General features: G+C 37.8%; 1 protein-coding gene across 7 annotated transcripts in view; it reads right to left on the bottom strand.

Annotated features, from left to right (window-relative positions):
• LOC134853724 (reticulocyte-binding protein homolog 2a-like) overlaps window positions 1-19,410 on the bottom strand; it is a 356,151-nt gene extending 336,741 nt beyond the window's left edge. Inside the window, exons 1-7 of one of the 7 annotated variants that reach the window (XM_063869727.1) lie at window positions 14,527-14,738; window positions 14,065-14,161; window positions 13,654-13,701; window positions 13,018-13,325; window positions 7,348-7,796; window positions 6,638-7,047; window positions 5,331-5,974 (exon numbers count right to left, since the gene is read on the bottom strand). In XM_063869727.1, coding sequence (XP_063725797.1) covers window positions 5,331-5,974; window positions 6,638-7,047; window positions 7,348-7,796; window positions 13,018-13,318 — 1,804 coding nt within the window. In that variant the 5' untranslated portion in view covers window positions 13,319-13,325; window positions 13,654-13,701; window positions 14,065-14,161; window positions 14,527-14,738. Of the gene's footprint in view, window positions 1-5,330; window positions 5,975-6,637; window positions 7,048-7,347; window positions 7,797-13,017; window positions 13,349-13,653; window positions 13,702-14,064; window positions 14,739-18,429; window positions 18,639-19,267 lie in introns of those variants that run through there. The other 6 variants (XM_063869729.1, XM_063869728.1, XM_063869726.1 and 3 more) reach the window with 6 other exon arrangements.
• Window positions 19,411-22,070: the final 2,660 nt, after the last annotated feature.

The following is a 22,070-nucleotide window of genomic DNA, read 5'->3' as shown; positions in this document are numbered from 1 at the left end:
GGGCTGATATTTCCAACGCCATACAGGGACTCAAAGATTTTAGCACGACTCGGTTGGTGTTAGATGAGGTTCTGGGGTTGGAGCTGTCCAACTTCGCCAGGTTGCTGAAGTTAAGACCAGGGGTAGATGACGGTCATCTGTTAGTACAACAGATGGCTGATGATCTCTGGTTCATGCAAATGGATCACGCAGAGAATGAGCAGGGAAGGACAGTCAGGAAAAACATGACGTCAGCGGAAGAAGATCTCATGGCAATGGCTTTGCGCACGAAGCCGCACAACAACTTATGGTTGTACTTGTCACCAAGACTGTGTACCTTTGGGAGAGGACGCTTTCGAGCATGGACCGGCAGTGATAAAGGAGATACACGCGTATCTGAAGAACTTGTTTGATGCCCGGGAGTTAACCGGGGGTATGATGTTGAAAGTGATGCAGGATGTGAACACGATGTCGTTGGACAAGTTGCAAGCTGACGTACTGGCCACGAGGGCACAATATAAACGATCAGATGCCATCTTGGGTGGAATGGGAGTGGGATGGACGCCATCCTTCCTGTCGATGTGATATCCGATGGCATCGCGGAACCTGATCGCGAGCTTCGTCAAGGATATCAGGAAGCTGTCGATTGGCCTGACTTAAGCCCAGTACGTGACATTTGTTCATGAGAATTTCGTGAAGGGGACAGTAAATCTCTTTACCCAAGCGTTGGCAGATTTGAGATTTGATGGACTCCTGACTCTGATTGCCATGACCTGTGGTCGGCTGGGTGATTTGCTTGTGCTGCTGCGTTACCCCGAACAAGTCCAGGGGACGAGTCGTGAGTTCAACGCGCAGTTGGAAACCGCCTCGCTCAGGAAATTTAAAGACTGGAGGACTCTCCTGCTCCAATATCTCTTGCAAAAGAACAGAAGTGTCACGGGAGAAGATAAGGTGGCGACGGTTGCGGGTGAGTGTAAGCAGTATTGTGGCATGCCCTTGCTGACAGATCTGGCTGTCATGATGCGGATCGATCCGTTGGCTCTGATTCACGGACTGCGGGAACTCGTCACGGTGCTGTATGGACCGGTGATGTCTTTCGTGTTCCCGGACGTGCAAGTTAAGGTATACAGGAATTCTGTGTTGTATGTCAACCTGGTCTCAGTCGTAGATTGTTCCGTGCTGAATTGGGTTGAGCAGAGGGAGCTGAGAGGGCTGGACAGCGATGATAGGCTGTTGGGAAGAACACCGGAGCCGGGTTGGGTGTTGATGGATTTCAACAACAACTTCAAGTGCCGAATGGGCCGCGAAGACTTTTCCCACATCCAGTTTAACCCAAAGCTTTGGAATCTGAGACCAGTAGTGAAAGATCCAGGAGCGGCAATGAGAGTTCCACTTTTGCCAGAGGCCTATGCACACGTGAAAGAGAACCAGCAAGCGTGGCTTTCCGGATCCAGGCCGCTGCCGGACCAATGCCCTCGATACCCACCGATTAGGAGGATGTTGTTGGGAGTCACATCTCCCGTCATTGCCCCTCGCATCGGAGCAGCTCGTGATGCAGAGAGGAAAATGCTGAAATGGAGTGAAGGGATAGAGCCGCGCTTCATCAGTTGGAACGTTACAGCCGCGCACACATTTGACTTCACATTCCTGATACTTGGAGCAGGAAAAAGATCAAGGCACCACCTTCCAGGAGGCCAGAGGTCTCGGCTGAGGTGTGGAACGAGGTGTATGCTCCCACAGATGACTGATCAAGACTGAGGTGGTCAGGAGAAGTGAAAGTAGTGATGCTGGAAGTGGCAAAGGAGTGCAGAGGAGGCTCATACATAACGATAACGACCTGGCACCACATGGCGAGGAGTCCGTAGAATTCCCTGTGAATGATGAATTGTTCTATCACGCAGGAGACCTGACCGTACCGGCGCGGCCTGACTCGGGCATAGACAAACGACAAGGCCCATCAGGACCTAAGCCAATACTGATGCGGATGACGATGAGTTGATGGATCAGGACGGTGACGACATCGGGGGAAAGACAGAAAAGCCGGGTGAGACGGATCTAGGAGCGTTAGAGAGAGACTTGCTGGAGTACCGGTTTAGTGAAGACGACGACGGGTAAGTCGATGGGAGTCTGTTTCTGATGACGCCATCGTCTTTCATGTCTCCTACAAAAGAGGCGTCGGCCGACTTATCCCCGATGGACCCAATAAGTCAGGCGAGAGAGTGCCGAAATAGGGATCCACAAAGATTGCTCCATGAGTCACCAAGGAGGAGAAAGATTGAAGAGTCAATGAGGGTATCCTTCCTGAGTACGCTACCGGAAGAGGAATGGGAGACATACCAAAGTGAACTAGAAAGCAGGACAGGGGCAACCTGGAACCGAGTGAACTTCATGGAACGACGATATGGGACGCAGTCCATAATGAAGGTGGGATTGAACCAACCCATTATGCGTGAGGGCCTGGAGAAAATAATGAACTCCATAGAGTCTGATGTTCTGACCGAGTCAGTTACAGAGGACAGTGCCGATGACCAGCCGGTCACGAAGAAATTACCCGTCAGACGAGCCAGAAAAGGGCCGAAGCGACTGAAAGGGAAGACAGGAAGTCGAGCCGTGAATCAGAGGGTGGTGAAATCGAAAGCCAGTGCAGTGGTGGCCTCTTTGACGAGCGCAGGTCGTTCAAGCGAGAGCGGGCAAGGAGATGGTGCGACGCTGACCGGGGGAGAAAAAGAGAACCTGATCCCCCCTATGCTCTTGGCAGGTCTGACCACAACAGCCACGAAACAGCCGATGACCACAATGAACCGAGACTGAGGTGGTCAGGAGAAGTGAAAGTAGTGATGAAGGCGAGGAACTCCGCGAGAGGACACCTGATGGCTTGGAGCGAGAAGCGAGCCATGCAGGAGTATCTGAAAGGGCTTACGGAGAAATCTAACCTAAATCGGAAAGAATACGGCACGATAATGTCCTCGGAGGCGAACGAAATCGGGCTGGAAAAGCTACTGGAAATCTCTTGGAGGGCGGCCCTCCAAAGATACTTCGACGAGACGATGCATGCACCTGCGACGGTGGCAGCGTACCTGGCTGACCCGTGCATGAGAACTGACCTGCAAGTGCGGTTGGCTTTGTGCTTGATGGGCATCAAGAAGGCGGAATATGAAGCCAGTAAGGGTTTGAAATCAAAGGAACAAGAGCTGGAGTTGATGGAAGCCCTGCGAGCGTTGATTTCAAAAGATGATTCTGCGATAGCCTGGGCTAAGCGTAAGGATGCCCTTTGCTTTGTAAGGTTCGTGGTGGATCGTATTCCCACTCCTGTTTTGGGAGAATGCATAAAGATCATTCGGCAAAAGGGAGTTGATTGCGAAAGAAACTTCCTCAGGGCACTCCTGGAACTATATCAGGATATGCCGCTGGTTGTACCAAATAGGGAGTCGAACGACATGGAGAGCTATCGCAAGTTGGAAGAAGTGAGAAGGTATTCCAACAAAGTATTGAAAGTGAGCCGGGAGTTGATTGAAACCGTCAGGGGACAGAAAGACTTTGCAACATTAGGGAAATTGAAGTCGTTCCGATATGTGTCTGGCGTACAGGGGATGGCATATAATCCCTTCGTGAATGAAGAAGCCAGAGAAGCGTACTTCGACTATGAGCAAGTCATAGTGCTCAATTTCTGGTTCGAACGGATTAAGGAAAAAGGAATGCTGATGGTGGAACAACCCAAGCTGGGAATTATTTTGGAAGAACGAGTGGTCGAACCCTCGGATCCCGAGCTGAAGGGGCAAATGAGTTTTAATTGTGGTTCTTTGGACGGTCCCTTGAAAATCAGCCTAATAACCATGTGGGAACTCATGAATCCTTCTTGGTGTCCCCATTTTAACGCCGGCTTAATCTGGGACATGACGGCGGATATCACGTTACACCTGGATGATGACGCGGGTCTACATGATTGAGTTAAGCGAAGGCATTGCCATTTCAACAACAGTTCCACAAGTCTCAGTAATCTCAAATTATAGCAGTTTTTTTTGGTGTTCACGAAATAGAAGGAGAATCAATTTAGTAAGAAGTAACATTGAAAGTTTTAAATGCCAATTTCAAAAGAAACAGGACCCAAGTGAACATAATTGATATTGGTTTTCACATCATAGACAAACTGAGAACAGTTTGATGAAAATTTACCAAAAATGAAAAATAATTGAACAAATCCAATCGTTTTCAACAAAACTGCTGGACCCGTTGATTGATATTAAGTATCGCGTTATCGAAATAATCAAGCGGATTAAAACCTCCCGTTGGAAGGCGTGTCTCAAGTGACTCTTAGCCGAATATGCATCCGTTTTTTAGCCCCAAATGATGCAAGGCATGCTCAAAAAACCTTTACAGTTTATCAGATGGAGAAATGAAGGACTTCTCCGAGACTTTCAGCTCTGAAGTTACTGTTAAAAAATGTCGGGATTGGTATACCAGTTAATGACAGACAATGCGATAATTGGCAAGCTTAGAGATCGAAGGTTGAAATCAGTAATGTTCATTTTTTTTGTTTTCGGTTCATCTTGTTCTTAGTTTTCTCCATAATGAAAATTTGTCCAATCTATAGTTGATTAATGGGATCAGTTGATTAATGATCTGTAAGAGTCAATCGTGGTGTCAACAAATCGTCACGTTGCTATACTTAGCTTACAAGCATACCTCAAGTTTTGCAAAGTTTGAAGGTAGCCGGCGAAAAAAGCTGATATATGTGCAGACTATATCACGCAGTTATCACAAAAGAAAAAAGCTAAAAATTTCCTTTTGATTTAAATAGAGAGAAAAAATACGTTGACTGTGATTTCTTCAAAGGGAATAATAGTTCGAGGATTACAACAAATTGCAAAAAAAAACATTTTGAAAAGCACTACTTTCTATAGATTTCAACTGCACAAGAAAAATTTTACCAGAATATGTTTCAAAAATTTAAAGACGAGGTAAATATTTTTTCAGCACAAGTGTAGATGAAAAATGCTAAGTACAGATGTGGAACACAATAACTTGACGAAGTCAAGTTTGAAGACTCGACATACTCGCATCAGTCCGAAAATTTTTGTGAACCTTGAAAAGTAACCTTTTGTTTGGATAGGAGCAAACTGTGCTCTGGGTAGGAGCAAAAATTTGTGTCTGTACGTTCCTGCATTCCAGAGACAAGTCTTTAAACATGTTAAATTTTTGTTGGAACGACCAACGAATTTGAAAAAAACCAAGGGGGCGTCCTTGTTGCCGAATCCGCTTACAATCCACAAAACGCAGAGCAGTTTGGCCTCGTATTGAAATATGATTTTTAGATGAAGAAAGCAAAATGATTAATAAAAACACGTTCCCACCTGTTTTGACGTCATCTAGTTTTTCATCATCTAGTTTTTGCTGCTCGATTTTATTTTCTGATGCCTGAGCTTGCTGTTGTTGCAATTTTTTCTCTGCTTCTGAAATTTTGGACTCCCATTTTTCCCGTTCTTCTTGCTGCTCCTTCTCATATTTCAGTTTCAATTCCAGTTTCTGTTTTTCGATCTCTTTCTCTTTTTGGTTCATTTTATCTTGTTGTTCTGCTATTTGACTCGAATGTTTTTCCTCCAAATCTTTTTGCTGTTTTTTGAGAACTTCCATTTTTCTCAATAACTCTGTGCTGTCTTGTTCCTTCTCCAATTTAAGTTGTAGCTGAACTTGCTGCAAGTTGATTTTATCCAGTTTCTCGGAAAGTAATTTTTCCGTTTTCTTGTTCTGCTCATCAAACTGTTTTTGGAAGCTCTCGCGCTCTGCTTCCTTCTTGGCGAGTTCCCTTGCCATGTCATTTTCCAGTTTAGATAGTTTCTGCTCAAGATTTAAACGAATTTTGTCTGCTTCCGCTGCTAACTTTTTTAGTTCTTTTGCATGTTTCGTTTCCATTTGTTTTCGGTCTTGATCTTGCTTTGCTTTTATTGTCTCAACTTCTTTGTTGAACTGGTTTTGCATCTTTTTGATTTCTTCTTTCCTTAAACACGAACAAAGAATTAACAGATGGCAAATAATCCAAATTTCAGTTTCAGCGCAGAAAACTACAATGTGTTTGCAAGCAATTTTTTCCCCTGATAAAATAGTATAGTATCGATATTTTACGGCAATATCAATTTACTCAGAACTCAAATATAACTACGTGCATTAAAAAAATAATGCAAATTGAACAGTTTAACACCCTTTATAGAAAAAGTTTTGGCTCTTTTCGTTTTTCGATATTCCACAATTTGAACTTGGGATACAAAAAAAACCATTGCTTGTCAGCTTCGTTGAAAGTCAAACCCCGTTTTACTGACAAGAAAAACATTGTGGTTTTAGACGATTTTTAAAAAAATGTTCAGTCATCAACTTTATGAACTAAAGAAGATTAAGAAAAATTGTACCTGTTCAACTCGAGTAAAATTGTTTCAGTGTCATGTTAAAATTTTATAGTTTAGCTGCAAATTATTAAAATAACTTCTATATCATCTAGTTGCCAAAGTATGAAAACGTTTTTAAAGAACAGGCAAAATAATGTATGTATTTGGCAATTGGCAAATCAATTTCATTTTTTGATACATCGAAAGTCAATTCAAAGCTAAGTTCAAATATTGGCCCCTCCTTCTAAAAAATCAGCGTGCAGGACAATAACTATGCTTACATTCTTTCGTGTTCTAGTTGTTGCTGTTTCTTCATTTCTTCCATTTGCTTTTCTTTCTGCTCGATCTCGCGTTTCAGTTTACGATGTTCGGTTTCTACCTTTTTAACGTTTTCAGTAGGAAGCCTTGGTGCTTTCTCCAGCAGTTGCCAAACATCGCGCACTCCCTTGTCAAATGCTTGAACATCCTCTGAGCTTTCTTGATTGCGGCAAGCGTCCAAAGTAAGATATTTCAGTCCTTTTGCCTTTGGAAAATGATTTCCCAACTCTTGTATATATTTTAGAGCTAGTTGAGCGTCAGACTGTTTTTTTATTCGCCTCCTGTTTCCGATGTTGTAATTATCCATGGGCAGCATAGTAAAAACAATGACCGCTTGTCCCCAGAAATTCAGTCCAAACATTTGCTCGAATATCTTTGAAAAAAAAATTGTTAAATACAGTTTGCAGAATTATAAAACAAATTATTTTAACAGTTTTTTTTACGAAAAAAAGTGAATTTTTTGTATGATATAAAAAAGTGAAATTAAAGTGAAATTGTTGTTTTTAGAAACCAAACTCGTAAAATGAATGGAGATTGTTTCCGACCTAAGAACTTGAGCAGTATTAATATTTCCAGAATTGGACGTTGATTTTTCTAAAAATACGCCCACAGTAGGAACATGTTACAAAAACCGTCAAAAGTCTACACTGCTATAAACAGTTAAACTTTTTACCTTAAGCATTCCAATCAAAGAACTATCAAGTCTTGGATCTTGCCCATTAACAGCGATGAGAAATAAATTCACATAATCGCAGTAATTTTTGAGCTTGACAACGAGATCAGAAATGATTTTAGCATCAGTATCATTATTCGGATCATCAAATCCAATCGTATCTATGACGCTGATAGGTTTCGTTCTGTCTGCGTTGAAAAACACGTTCCTGAAGTTTGTTTTCTGGGTACAAGATTTACTTTCAGCTGAAACTTCAAATAAATCCGCGTCGTAATTGTTGCCGGACAGTACGTTACACAAACTACTTTTGCCCGATCCTGTTTTCCCCACTACAAGAAGTTTTTTCAGTTCGTTATTTTTGATGTCATCCGATTCTCCAGAGTAGAAGTTTACGTTTTCTTTGATTCGGCTTTCGGTTTCCTCTGGTAGCTGTTGTCTTGATGTAGAGGCTGAAACACAATTTCTACAATTTGGTGTTCTTAAACATTACAACTCATACCTGTGATTAGGTGAATAAAGACCAACGAAACAGAAAAACAGGAAAACGTTTGAAGAATTTAGTCATTTCACTCAATTTTTTTGTGTATTGGTAAGAGAATGGTAGGAAAAAAAGAATCTTGGGGTTTTTTTCTAGTTTTTCAGCAAAAATTTCGGGGCGCGTTATCTAGATGGTGAACATCATTGGTGAAAAAAATTGATAACAATTATAATTCTTTAGTAAAAAAATCTACAAACTCCAATTTAGTATCACGGGGCTTGAGATCTATCACTACTACAATGAGTTGAATTTTATGACGCTCTACAATAATTGACGTTGTTCGCGGTAGATTGGCAACCAAGTGTTTAACAAATGAACCATTCTACCGCTACCCCTTCAAAGCCTGTTGTTACCATAAGAATCATTGTTTATTTTACCACGAACATACTTTATCATCAGTATCACTTAACCAGGTTTCAGTAGTACAAACTAACATAGGAGACTCGAGACAGTTAGTCAGTGCTTCTACTTCATCATTAGGCTTTTTAGTGATCTAACATTACACAAAAGATTATCAAAAAAATCGGCATTATCAAGTTTACTAAAAGTTTTAGGCGCTACTTTAATTTTTAGGTCACTTCAGGCCTTTTTTTGTTAAAAAACACCGTGCCTGTCACTAAACAGCATTTCACATTATCCATTGAATAGTTAAGAGCTGCTCCTCCATCGTATAGACCAGTAGTCTTTTGAGCATAACCATCTTCTTTCCACTCAAAAAAAGTAGTTCCTTCTCTTGTCCCCTCTTCTCGGATAGGTTGATCTTTCTTCACCATTGGAATGAATTGTACCCGTACACTGTTTATATCTTCAAAAATTTGAATTCTACTGAGGCGCTCATCAGTGCGCAGATGTTTCTTTCTTAAATGATTTTCGTTTTTTTTTCACTTTTCTTGTAAAACTTACAATGGGCGCCGGATTTGATTTTAATTGCTGACCGGAAGACGATGGGCAAAATTAATGGCAGACTTTCCCACGTTGGCGCCTATTTTTTTTTTATATAAAGCAGTCGTTTTTTCAATCGATATGTCAATTTTTTTCAAATACACGTTTCCCAGTATTGTCTGTCACAATTTGTTCCGGCAAACCCACGATACGAATGTTGAGTCGGAGATTGTAGTTTTCCAAGAATTCCAATTCTGAATTTGTTTTCAGCATATTTCGGCTCTTAACTTTTCAAGCTCGTCCTCAATTTGTGTAAGAATTTCAGTCTTCGATGTGATGGCAATTTCGTCAACAATAGTTCGGATTGTTTCTTGCAACACTCTATTTAAACTGCTGCTAATTATGTACATGGGTTTTGAATAGCTTGATCTACGCTCTACTTGGTCTGTGCTTCAATTTTGTTCATCACGTGCTACTATCCCTGATTCTCTTCTACTGGTCTCACTCAACTCTGCGCATTTCCGTTTGTGATCTTGTTTTGCAATGGGTGTTTCCTCGAGATATCTCAGTGATGGAGTTCTTTTTGTGTTATCAATTCGAGAAGTCATTGTTACTTCTCTGAAACTGTTTAATAAGTATATCACAACAATTGCGCTGATGAAAACAAAGGCCACTTCTTGTTTCAATGTTCTTTTGACCTTGATGACCTTGTTGCTACTCACATTTGTAAAGGATAACGAGGTAATTGTCTTTTCTTTTTCTTTTTGCAATGTATTGGAAGTTGCTCCGGTTCTAGCACCGAAGTCGGACTCTTTTATGCATGTTTTAAAACAACCATCACATCTGCTTTTTTTACACTTAAAGTTTTTTTACTTCGTTCCTTCCAAATCATCGTTACTTTGAATGTTTGTTAGTAACGTATATCATCGGATTTGTGCTTTCAAAGGCGTATATGATTGGCTTCGTTAATCAAAAGCTTCGTAACTCTCCGTTAGTAGAATAAATTTAAAACCTCATGAACTTTCGACGAAAAACACTCAACGCTGGTATTAAAAATCTGGGAATTAATAGCCGGGAAAGTGTTTATGGTTGCACTTTGTGGTTTTTCATTCATGTAAAAATATTTGTTCACACTGATGATTGAGCAATTGCTATTCAAATAACCTGAATAGGTTTGAGCCAGCCATTTTAAGTTGCTGTTTTTTTGTTTAATCAAAAATTTGAAGGGGATCAGATGCCTGGCCAAATAGTTTTCTGAATGTATCGTGTTGTGTTTTGAGATCCTTTTTTTTTTGTTTTCCTACTTGCTTATTTCAACGTTTTTCATCCATCTGAAACTCGCTTCCACAAAGTGAAACTCACTAGTTGTCCGTTCTAGCTAAATCATAAGACAGCAGATGCAGTTCACAGTCCTTCAAAACACTTCTGTATCTTTTTCTGGAGTTGTATCACAATCACAAGCGATTTACATCAACCTTTTGGAGACAGGTGTTATTAACATGATTGGCAAACACCAAGCGAACGCCATTAAGACTGGCCTCGTCATAGTTTTAGAAGAAAGACGATGTACCGCGGCGCGCGATAAATTGCTCTATTCCATCATGCAAGAGCTGGTATCTAGGGAAAGAACAATTTAGACATGAACGGCGCAGTTGGTTAAAAAAACAATCCGTATTTTTTCGAGCTGCGTAAAATTGTACCACGATATGGACCCAAGTTATTCACACCTCAATTATTACAAGGCGGTTGCTTAAGCCTCAAACGCTCAACCGAGAGATCCGAGTCTCTAACGAAAGATCATGGTGAGAGATTTTCGTATAATGTAAAAAATGTTTCGATGATCCAAAGCAGTGAATTAATTTTGGAGACAGTGAAAAGCAAGCGAATCACGGAAAGTATATGATTTTTGCTCTGATCATTATACTTGCGGTGGAACAGACATATAAACCTCACTATTGGTGGATGTCTACATCCACAATTACAAGAAGTTTAGCGTCAAATTCTAAACAAGCGGCTTAATTGACCGATAGAACGAAGAAGGTTATTTGGACCCACGAAAGGTGGCTCGCAGCAGTCCATCTAATTGACCTGACTTTCCTGATTGATGCCAACAATTTAAATTATTTTGGTTTTGATCCCATATGCAAAAGCTAAAACAAGTTTTCAAAGTTTCATGTTTATATGGATCCGCTGATGCCGCATCGTTACGAAACTGTTCGTAAATGGGTTTTACCTTCAGCCAGTACGAGAAATTGCATTGTAAACGGTGGAAAGAACTAAATGCGCTCCAAACGATCAACATTTTTTCAGGAGCAAGGGTACTACCTACGAATTTATCTTGTCTTAAGTTCTCCAGGAAATTTGTTCACCGGCTACTAGAGATTTAAACACCAAATTTTGTTGACAAAATGAACGTTGCGTAACAGCATACTTGAGCTTACGATTAACACTGCGACTCACAACCAATAAGTCTTTTAAAAGGCCCATTTCAAGCTTAATACGTGGCATAACATAGCGTGACTATGTGATATTTCTTTTTGCTCGCCAGCTGCGTCTGCTGCAGGTTTTAGTGTTCCTTCTACCTCAGGATCACGATTTTGAACCTAATTAAAATCGTCCAATTTCAATGAAGTTATCAAGTCGGGATTCAGCTTTTATCCGAGATCTCATTGAGTCGAGATAGTCAGCTATGTAAAAGTTCTGCGCTCATAAGGAAGCCACTTCTGAATACAGGTCCTGGTTAACTCTTGCTTTTTGCTGAAGATAAAACCTCGTGCGACTTACAAAACATGCTTCAACATCGGCAAAATTTTGCTGCTGAAAGTGCAGTAACTTATGCAGGAGAGTCTGAAGGATATCTGGACGAGTCAAAAACGAAATCTTTAACTGGGAATTTTGGAAAAGGAGCATGCATGACCTTCCCTGGTTGAGCACAGATGGTCAAAGGGGTACCATTTACGATCAGTATGGCGCTTTATGCCATGAGGCTCAATTTTCAATAAATGTCATTTCGGTACTCCTCGTAAAATGAATTCGAAGAAGTTATCTTCAGGTTGTTGTCTTCATCAAGGCGATTTTCGACCGACATCAGTGGTACCAGCAAAGAGTAAGTAAAATAAAACAATGTAGTCGGTAAGTCACATATTTCAACTAAATTGTGATAGTTATTGTGTATGATTGAGGGCTTGAGCCATTACGAAGCTCCTTTGTCTGTCTCCGAATGAATATAAGCCATTCGATTCAATGCCATACCCCTATTTTTGTTTTTCTTGATCAACAGTAAGCGAACGGCAATCGGAGACTTTTGATCATTCCTGTATCCTTGGTACCATTCAAACCTTTACTTTGAAATAAACTGGCCGTAATTTTATAATAAAAGACGTTTTAAACCCATTCACGGTTTAAAATAACGATATTAGCAAGAAGTCAGTACAATTTGCTAATCCAGCTGATAAGCACGAATGTGTACAAGCGGAATCAGAAAGATCGAAAGCGTTGACTTTTTTCTTCTTATTGGCTTTTAGAAGTAATTGCCGCTGACCCTATGTCACTGCTGATCCCGACGGATGTTTGGGAAATCTACAACGTGTTATCCCGGACGAATAATTTTAAGAAGATGACTTATCAGTCAACTTTGAAGAGCTAGTAAGGCAGCCCTATGCAGCAAGGAATTGTGTAGCTTTTACATTAACTTTAACACTTATATGGTTATAAATTTTGCTTTCAGACAGCTACGGATTATATAATCTGAATTGAAACACAAGAAACATAACTTTAACTATTATTAACTTTACAGAGCAAATGATTCGACTGAGAAAAAACTATGTTTTTCTGAAAGTTATGGAAGTTAAACAAAAGTATTAAACTTGATCTGTGACGTTGTTTAATAAAGTTGTTATGAAACCAATATAGAGGGATAATTTAAGAAAATGAAGTAAAATAACGAAAAAAAGACTGCTTTTAAGATGTTTGAATACTTCCTCGCGAATTATCGAATGTCGAAGAGATGAGTTTGCATTGAAACTTGAAATAAGATTCGTTAGTTGGTTTTGAAAAAAGTTATTTCGATTTTGATTTGACAATTAATTTTAATTCAAGCTGCATCAGTTTACCGAGTACCAATACTTTATGATGCGGACAAGACTTAAAGAAAATACTACCAGGCTGACTCGATATTGAGTAATAATTGGCTTTGGTTTAAATTAGGAAAATGTTTTTAAAAAAGTCAATCGACAAGGAAAACAGATTACCGTCATAAGGCGGTGGTAGTACAGTGAACGAAGAATTGTCAACTGCAGCTACAGCTTTCACTGGTAAGTTACTGACTGAAATTCGTTCTGGGAAGGCAGTTTGATTGTGGCGACAACCCTCAACTGGACACTTTTGACCTCCAAATCGTTCCATGGTCACCGCACATTGGAAGCAAATTTGGTGACCACAGGGAAGTTCCGGCGCATTGCCTGTTAGTCTCGCCGAACAACCGGGACAGACAGCAGGGCTATATTGATTGGAAATGAAGTCATTCGTCTTGGAAGATGAAGACGAGGCCATTTTGTGACTGAAACTATACCCGGTTCGAGATTTTTCTCCCAAACAATTCAAAAACTCATTCAGCCAACCCGATCGTCTTGTAGGTTTTTAAAAAATTTCTCAGAGGGGTCAAGTCAAACCCACCAAGGCATTTAAATTCGGCAAAACTTTGATCACGTGTGTTAAAAATAATATTAAAAAAAAATGATTGTTGCAGGAAAAAATTAACATTCAAGATTAAATATTCAACAAATTTACCAAAGAAATCTCGTGCTCACTAAAAACACGGTTTAAAAATCGTTCAGATACCTAAACTTTTTCAAAGATTAAAACTTTTGGTTTGATAAAATCTCGACTCGGGTAAGATTGATGACTGTGAATTTGATTAGCTCAGAAACACCGCACTGAAAAAAAACAGTGAACATAAATTTCTCGAAGATCTTCTATCTCATTTCAGATAAAAACCCGATAAAATTTTTTTGTTCAGGTCGTCGTTTTTTGTTCAGACAGGTAAGGGTCAAACTTTGACATGTTCGTATTAAAGTGACAGCAAAAACATTAATCTTTCATACAGCAAAATTTTTTTAATGTCATAGCACTAAAAATTGACCTGATGAAAACATATTATAACTGACCTAGAGAGAAATCAACAAATATTTTCGTTTTTTTTTTGCAAAATTTACTACCAAATCAAAATTGAGGATAAAAATAAGTGTGGCTGATTTTTCATACTTTTCAAAATTTTGAGTAGGATATGATAACAATACCTTTCTGGATTTTGAAGCTAGCTTTTAGAAATAGGAGGTTCAGTCTTTTTCTTCTAGTAACAAGAAATATTTAAAGAAACTGCAATTTAATTTTTCTCTACAGCAAATTTCAGAAATTTGAGTTCTCGGGGAAATTAAGGAAAACAACTTGGAAAAATTCTGCTGATAATTTGAGACAAAATGAGAGTTTAATGCTTTGTAATAAAATCAACCGCAAAGATTTGAAAATTAATTGGCAGTTTTGGCTGTTTGGTAAGTTTTTGATAAAGCGTTAGCCAAGCTTGACTATTCAAGCTTCTGCTTATGTTATAATTTCTTCAGCACGAAAACTTTTGCACGTGATCAGCTCGTTATAAGTGCCCAAATTAATACAACCAATAGATTTGTTCAACATTTTATTACTTGTTACTTGTATATAAAATTCATTGTCGTCAAATTAATGAATTTTGCTGATGAAAAGACACAAAAAGAAAGTTTGATGCATTGAGTTAGTCAACCGAGAAGCTATCAGTAATGGTGGTAATGTTAGCAATTTGGTAAGTTTTTGATCAAGTTTGTGCCAAGTTTTTCTTTTCAAGTTCTGCCTGTGTTTTAATTTTTACAGAGTCAAAACATTTGTACGTTAACTCGTTATAAGCGCTCAAGTCTACTATAATTTTCTTCAGATAGTATATTACGTGTAAAAACATTACATTACATTGTGGTAAAAATAGTAAAGAATTTATTCGTGCTATAAGTTAGCTAAATATGTGTGGTAAGTTACAGAACAAATCAAAAGAATAAGAAAAATTCGAGCTTTCTGATACAAAAGTCGACCGCTTGAACATTTTTAATATAGAGAGTTTGGCCACTCAAAAAAAATGAATGTAAAAATGAATCTGCGTTTGATCTTTATGGTCATGTTTTCATTATTTTTTGGATATAAAGTTTGCTAATACACCTCTTATTTCTGATTTGATTTTATTCATATGCTGAAAACAGGCCATTAAAATCATTCGTGTCCAAACTTGTGGTTTAAAAAAAGAATCAGATTGACCTGCAAAGAAAAATTGATTTAAATACAACTAGAGGATAGAAAATTTTCAGCATATGAGTGAAAACAGCTCAGGAGAGAAAATGGAGAAACTGCAGAACTACGGATACGAATCAGCTCAGTTCTTACTCCTCTCAATGTCTGTTTGCCCTGAATGATTATCATTAGAACAATCACGGCCGCTTTTTGAAATGAAATCAAGCCAATCTATGAAAGTATCTCTGAGAAATCAAGCCGATCATCAAACTACTTGCGTTTTAATCTAAGAAAAAAAAGAACGACCTATTTGACTTCTCCATTCATTTTTCGTGATCAACCGTCCCTCTAGCATAAGTTTTCGATTTTCTCCAGTCCTCGTGGAATCATATATGTGTTACGTATTCCAAGTTACCTATTATTTTAATAAAAATAAGCAAACAAAGTACTTTGTTTTGATATGAGCGGCCGAGAAATACTGTTTTAGCTATATTCATTTTTCCCAACCTCATATAATCATCAATGTTATTGTATAGTGGGAATTTTACAAGGTTAAACATCAAAATCAAATATGTTTGTCATTGCGTAATAAGTCGCGATGCAATTTTTTTGTAACAATCGGACAGACAGTGCGAACAAAATTTTGCTAGCTAAGTTTTGCAGGTGGGGGAAAAGCAAAAAGAACCTCTTTTTTTACTATTTCAATACAAGGGCAATTAAATAAATAATTTTTTTAAAGAAGACAGCTAAAACTGAGTTATTCATGCTTTTGCCTACTTTTAACTTTGCCATATGTTTACACCCGCTTAAATTACCACAAAATCTTTTTTGACTAAATTATTGCCAGTTCTGCTGTCCCCATGGATCTATTTTAGTATTAACGAAGCAACGTTGACTCGTGTCTCTATAAAACAGCAGCAAACAAATTATTTAGGCTTAAAATTGTTTTTTTTTTTCAAAAAATATAATGATAAATGACTCGGAAAAGATGCAACCGCACTAAAGTTTCATAGAAAAAAAAAACAATTTTATGGTAATAAATAGACAAATAGTTACTTATTTAATCGAGTTGAGTGCCCCATTTATCCACGATAGTTGCTGTTATGAAAGATTGTATTTGATTATTTTCAATTTTCAAAAATCTACAGTAAATTTTTAAAATCCATTTCAACCAATTATGATCTACTTTTATTCAATGACTCATAATTTCAATCATAATATAAAATATATATATATATATATATATATATATATATATATATATATATATATATATATTGGATTTGGAATGATTACTATACTTTTACTACACATCTAGAACCTGAACGAGCCTTTTCAACCCTGTAAACATGAGTTTTAAGTTCCGCTCCTACTTACAAACTTCCCCTGTCCCCATAGCCCCCTTCCTCCCGCGCGCAAACCTCCGCCACCAAACTCAGTCCACAACACACATCAAACCCAACACCCTCTCGCTAGCTCTTTTTCAACCAAGTTATCAGTATCCGATGTTCAATCATGTTCAAGCAACGCCCCTCACCTATTCAATTGCCCATTTGCGACTGGTGAATAGTTTAGCGGGGTAATATGCCGGGTTGGAGGTATGGGTTCAAAGCGGTGCACGCAGAAAGAAGGACCTGATTGTCAAGCCTTATTTAGTATGTCCTCACTTTACCCTTGGACGGGTGAGTGAAGGTGAAAGGGCAATGTAAACGTACAAGCCAGGGGCACAAGTTTTCAGAAGTCATGTTTTTTTTTAGTTTGATTCAGAGCACTTTCTCATTTGCATCATAGTAGCGAAATATCAGCAAAGTAAAAATTACAAAAGTATTTAACTAGATAAAGACTAGATTCGATTGAAAGTGAAGCACTTTTCTATCAATTTTTTTTACTGTACTTTGCAAGAACACACGTTTCTTTTCTAAATTTAATTGCTGTTTATCAACAAAAATCCAGTGCAGGACGTCTAGCATTCATCGGTGTGTCGAGGGAGCAGGAGGAGGCGATTCTCCCCATCAATGTTTTGCTAAACTTTTCCAAAGGGTCTCACATCCCTGGCCGACATCGAAAATTTGAGGACCGAACAAAATTTGAAGACCGAAATTTTTTTGACAATTTTTTTTGTAATTTGCTTGAAACGTCATTTTTAGACAGCTTTTCAAAAACTAGATAGGGGCACAGAAAACGTTTGACAGAAGTTCTGAAAATCAAATTGAACGACACAAAAACAAAGTTAGACAAAATTTTCATAAAAAAGGTCGACCACAACCCTCCCCCCTGCCCCTAGAAAGTCTTCTGCACACGCCACTGCTAGCATTGTTTGATGAAAACTTAACAACAAATTACTGATTCAGAATAATTCAAGCTGGTACAAAATTAAAAGCCGCATCAGAATTGATAGAACGAGAAAATTGAAGAAAAGTGATTGAAAAAAATTCAGAAAATATTTTTCTTCCTGATCATGAAGTCTTTTCAAAGTCTAAAAAAATTTCGAATTGGCTGATGAACTTTTTTTCAAAACACAATTTTTGCCAAAAGTTCGGGAATAAACAAAACCAGGCTCTCAACCAAAAGGCTCCTTCAAAACATCTCAGATTTTTTTACTAATATCGAACAAGTTGGATATATTGTAGTTTCGATAACTTTTCTTTCAGTGTTAGTTGAATTTGAGGATTGTTTTTGCCGGGAATTTATCCATGAATGGCAATAAAACGTAAACGGTTCGAACTTCTAATCTAAATTTCTGGTAAGGCTGTTTTCCGGAATACTCAAGTCCGCTTCCACTGGACCGCAAAATTATTAAGGAAAATTGAAAAATTTTCAGCTGGTTTCATCTCCGAATTTCAAATATTCTGTTTTTCGAATCAGAGATGAACAAAAAATAGGTCGGATCTTCCTTCCGTGAATAAACGCATGTTAAAATGAGGCACCAGCTGACTCAAATGTTTCCTGAGTAAACATTTTGCTGAGTTTTAGATATTGGGTTTTCCCTTGACTTTATGCGCCAAACTACTGAAAAACACTTTTGGGCCTTTTGATGTATATTTTAAAAAAGAAAAAAATCAAATACCCAAAAAACTGGAAATCTCGCAAGTTCAATGCTGACCACAAAACTTTACCGCACGAAAATGTAATCCCTAATAGTTTAATGATATATTTTAAAAAGCGAAATTCAACAATAAAATCCATATCACAAATGCAATTTAAAATATTTAAATGATAAATTAAATGAAGAGCAAATTATCTTTTTTTTCGCCCATGAAAGAAAACTTTGGAAACATTAACTCTCGAAAAAAATTCAATAGACATCAGGCTGCAGATTAAAAAGCAAAATTATTCAAATTGTTTTCAAAACTTACCCGTATTCAATCTGAAAACATGAAGTTTTCTAGGCAGCAATTAAACACAAAGAATAATGCAGCTGGACAAATCAAGAAAGTATGCGTACATATTGTTGAAAAAATCGTCTATTCGTGTATCAGTAATTTCTTAACGACTCTGTAAAAAGGCTAAAAGACGAATTGTCATATAAATATGGTTTGCACAAAAACTTTGTTTTTTGCACGGATTAAAACTTTATATTCACGTTTTAGCCATCTAACTAGCACAGAATAATGTTATGTATACCAATGAGTTTTCTAGCGCTTAGTTGTAGAATATGTAAACAAAAAAAAGACCAGAAAGCATGCTTAAAGTAAATACAAGCACAAACGTAACCATCAGCAGAAATGTTCAATTTTAAAAAGATATGGGTAGCTCAGTAATTCAAAACAGCAGAAGTCGACGTTTTTAAATGACAATCATTCTTGCTTTTTTAAAGTGTATATTGAACATGGACCAAAGTCTGTGCAAAAATCTCAGAAAAAAGAGAGGGAACCTTCTTAATCGAAGAACTATTGGCAGACAGTTTATGGAGAAGGGTTTAAAATCAGGTTTTCAGTTGCCTTAGGCTAGTTATCTTAGTGATTTATTGATTTTTTTCTGGTATTAAGCTCATTTCTTGAAAAAAACTTGAGAAAAACAGCAAGTACATTTTTGAAAAACAATCACAAAAACTGTTCAATGTTGTTAAATTTATAAAATGTTTCCAGCTCAAAATTTCAGGCAATGACCTCAAATAAGAAGAAAAAGATAAAAGTGAAAAAAGCAAAAGAAAAATACATCCTATCATCAAAAGGTAAATCAAACTCACCTTACATAGAAAACAGTGGTGTTGTCGGAATTTGTTCGGGCGAAACGTTGTTTATGGGGTAGTGATAGCATAGATTAGTTCCGCCGGAAAAATACAACAGATGGCATTATTAAGACAAATAATCTTCACAAAATTGTTCAGTCCATAGAAATCTGAAAAAAAAATGTTATGAGAGGCGTCACGTATTACAATTTTAACGAGAACGAGGTATTGGCAAAAGAAAAATATTTGACTGTGATTTTGATGCACACAGTGAACCCAATTTTCAATCGAGCGAACAAACTCAGTCTATTTAGCTTCAGGCATATCTTATTATCCGCCAAAAATCTAATGATCAATTGTTTTTCAATCACTGTTTTAGATGACATTGAGTCATACTTATGTGTAAAACCCTCAGTTCTACCCTTTAACCCAGCTGTCATCAACGCATTTTCGACGTCAATGTCTTCGGGAAAATCATTTTGAAGCTGAATAAAAAACTGATTCATTTTAGAAACTCATACATTTTAATATTGGTAGATGAAGGTAATTTTATGTTCTGTTTCGTTTGAGTCCATCTGTCATTGGTAGCGGAACACTTTATTACTCTTTAGTTTAGTTTTTAAAACTTGTCTTATTTTGAGTTACCTAATAAAAAGATGGTTACCAATCGCTCTTCTTTGTATTTCGGCTCCTACCCCGTTTATCGACTGGAACGAACCAAACCCGATTTTTACTCATAACTGGAAACTGAACCTGAAGTTTTGACATCAATCAACAGAAACGTAGTCATGTTCAAAATCTAAACACTCCCTCAGAGAAAAACACACATTGACTAACAAAAGAAAGCACCTCCTGCTGACATCATTTTGAGCTACAACATTTCGGACATGGTTACACAAAATATCAAAATCTTAAACAGTTTAGAATAAACAGACAAATGCCATTACAGAAGAGCTCATCAATTGTTACAAGAAAAAATAGGATAAAAGCAATGACCTTATGGAAGACTTTATACAGATTCTACAGAAAAAAAAACTGCGTCATGTTCGTTCCAATAACAAACTTTCATATCAGTACAGTTAAAGATCTTAATTATACTTTAGCCGACCAGCAACTGAAATCCAATCACTCGACTAATCTAAATCCTACTTCCAGCGCTAACAAAGCAATTGAACCATCACGACATGCATCAATGCAGCCTGAATCCGAAACAGTTCAGGTTACTCATTTGACGACATATATCACTCAGGTATCATTCTATCATCGTCTTTGGCTACGATAACCTCCGCCGGTTTGTAAGTGTTTTTCCTTCACTCAATTTATCCTGAACTCAACATCTTATCGGTGGACCTAGCAATCCTGCATCATCAAGGAAGTTGCCAGAAACAACATCCCCCAATTCTATTTTTTTTTTTATTGGAACTGAAATCAACATCATTTTATCAACCGATAGCTCAATGTAACAAGTATTGTACAGCCAGATGACAAGATCAACAAAAACTAGATTTTCGCCTTTTGAAGGAGCCGCGAAAAACGCTCCGTTCGAATTGATTCATGTGTTTCATGCAGCGGTTAGCAACCAGCCAATCTCAGAAGCCGAGAAGTTGACACATCTACAGACACTGACTATAGTGAAAACGGCTCAAGCATTCTATGGGATCACTGGCAAAAGTAACTGTTTTTTGGCAATATACAAGGCTTACGACGACTGTACGGACGATTTGAAATCATAATGAACAACATTAGCCGTCCTCAAATTTTTGACCAACCATCGACACCAAAATTTTTCGTTTGTTCATCAAGATCGACAACAACCGCAACAAGAACAATTTTGTCATCGTGCGCCCACTTGGTCCACATCAGTTAATCCAACGTCATCGACAGCTCAAAATTCATCAAACTAGGATCAGACAAGATAGTTTTTTGTTCATGAACAACAGACTTTGAATCAGTTTTTTTTCCACGCGCAGTGAAGTCAATTTTTAAATGGATATTCGTCTGACCAAATTAAAGTGACAAAAAACAGTATCTACACATCAAGCAGCGCCAGCGATTTTTTTTGTGCCAACTTACGAAATGATCTACATGAGGTGTCAGGTAATTGTCTATATTCAGAGAAAATACAAAATATTGCAACAAAAATTCAATCATCAATGGATTCTTAAGACAACACAACGACCAGCACAGACGAGCATTTCAGAGCAACATATCTGAATATCATCCTACAGACAGCCACTACAGACGCAATTATTGACAGAATCTCCAAAGAAATGGACCCCAGAGCACATTTGTGAGAATGATCAAAAAGGGATCAAAAAATGAAACAACAGCTGCTAAAATTAAAACAGGTCCATTCGAGTTTCCTTGACTCGGAACTGTGGAATAACAACCAAACAGCAAGAAAACTCAAATAATTTTCTTTGACCAGGACGGTTTTTGATCAAATATAACAATTTCATGTTTCTGCAGCACCAGTGACTTCAATGGAACAGTAATGAAAACTGAAATTAGACTTCAAAATTCACAAAAAAAGAAATAGTCTTATTGCCTAGACAGAAGATCTTGTTTCTCATTGCAACAGTATGCTAAAAAAACTAACCAAGTTTGAAAGAAGCAACAAGGAAAAATAATTTTTTTTGTCGTTTATCACCATGCGCCTCGAAATGAAAACAGATCGAAAAAAATGATTACTTCAGAAATATTTGCTGATTAGATAAATACAAAAAAAAACGGCTTTTAGACTAAAAGCAGCCTTGATTCCAGCCAGCAGAAGAAAACAACCAGAGATCTGGCTAATAACATTGCCTATATCAACAGAAAAATTAA

The sequence above is a fragment of the Symsagittifera roscoffensis genome, chromosome 8, assembly GCF_963678635.1.
Source record: "Symsagittifera roscoffensis chromosome 8, txSymRosc1.1, whole genome shotgun sequence".
NCBI classification, from domain to species: Eukaryota; Metazoa; Xenacoelomorpha; order Acoela; family Convolutidae; genus Symsagittifera; species Symsagittifera roscoffensis.
The sequence above is the reverse complement of the archived record's forward strand: the minus strand, read 5'-3'. Positions and strand labels throughout refer to the sequence as shown.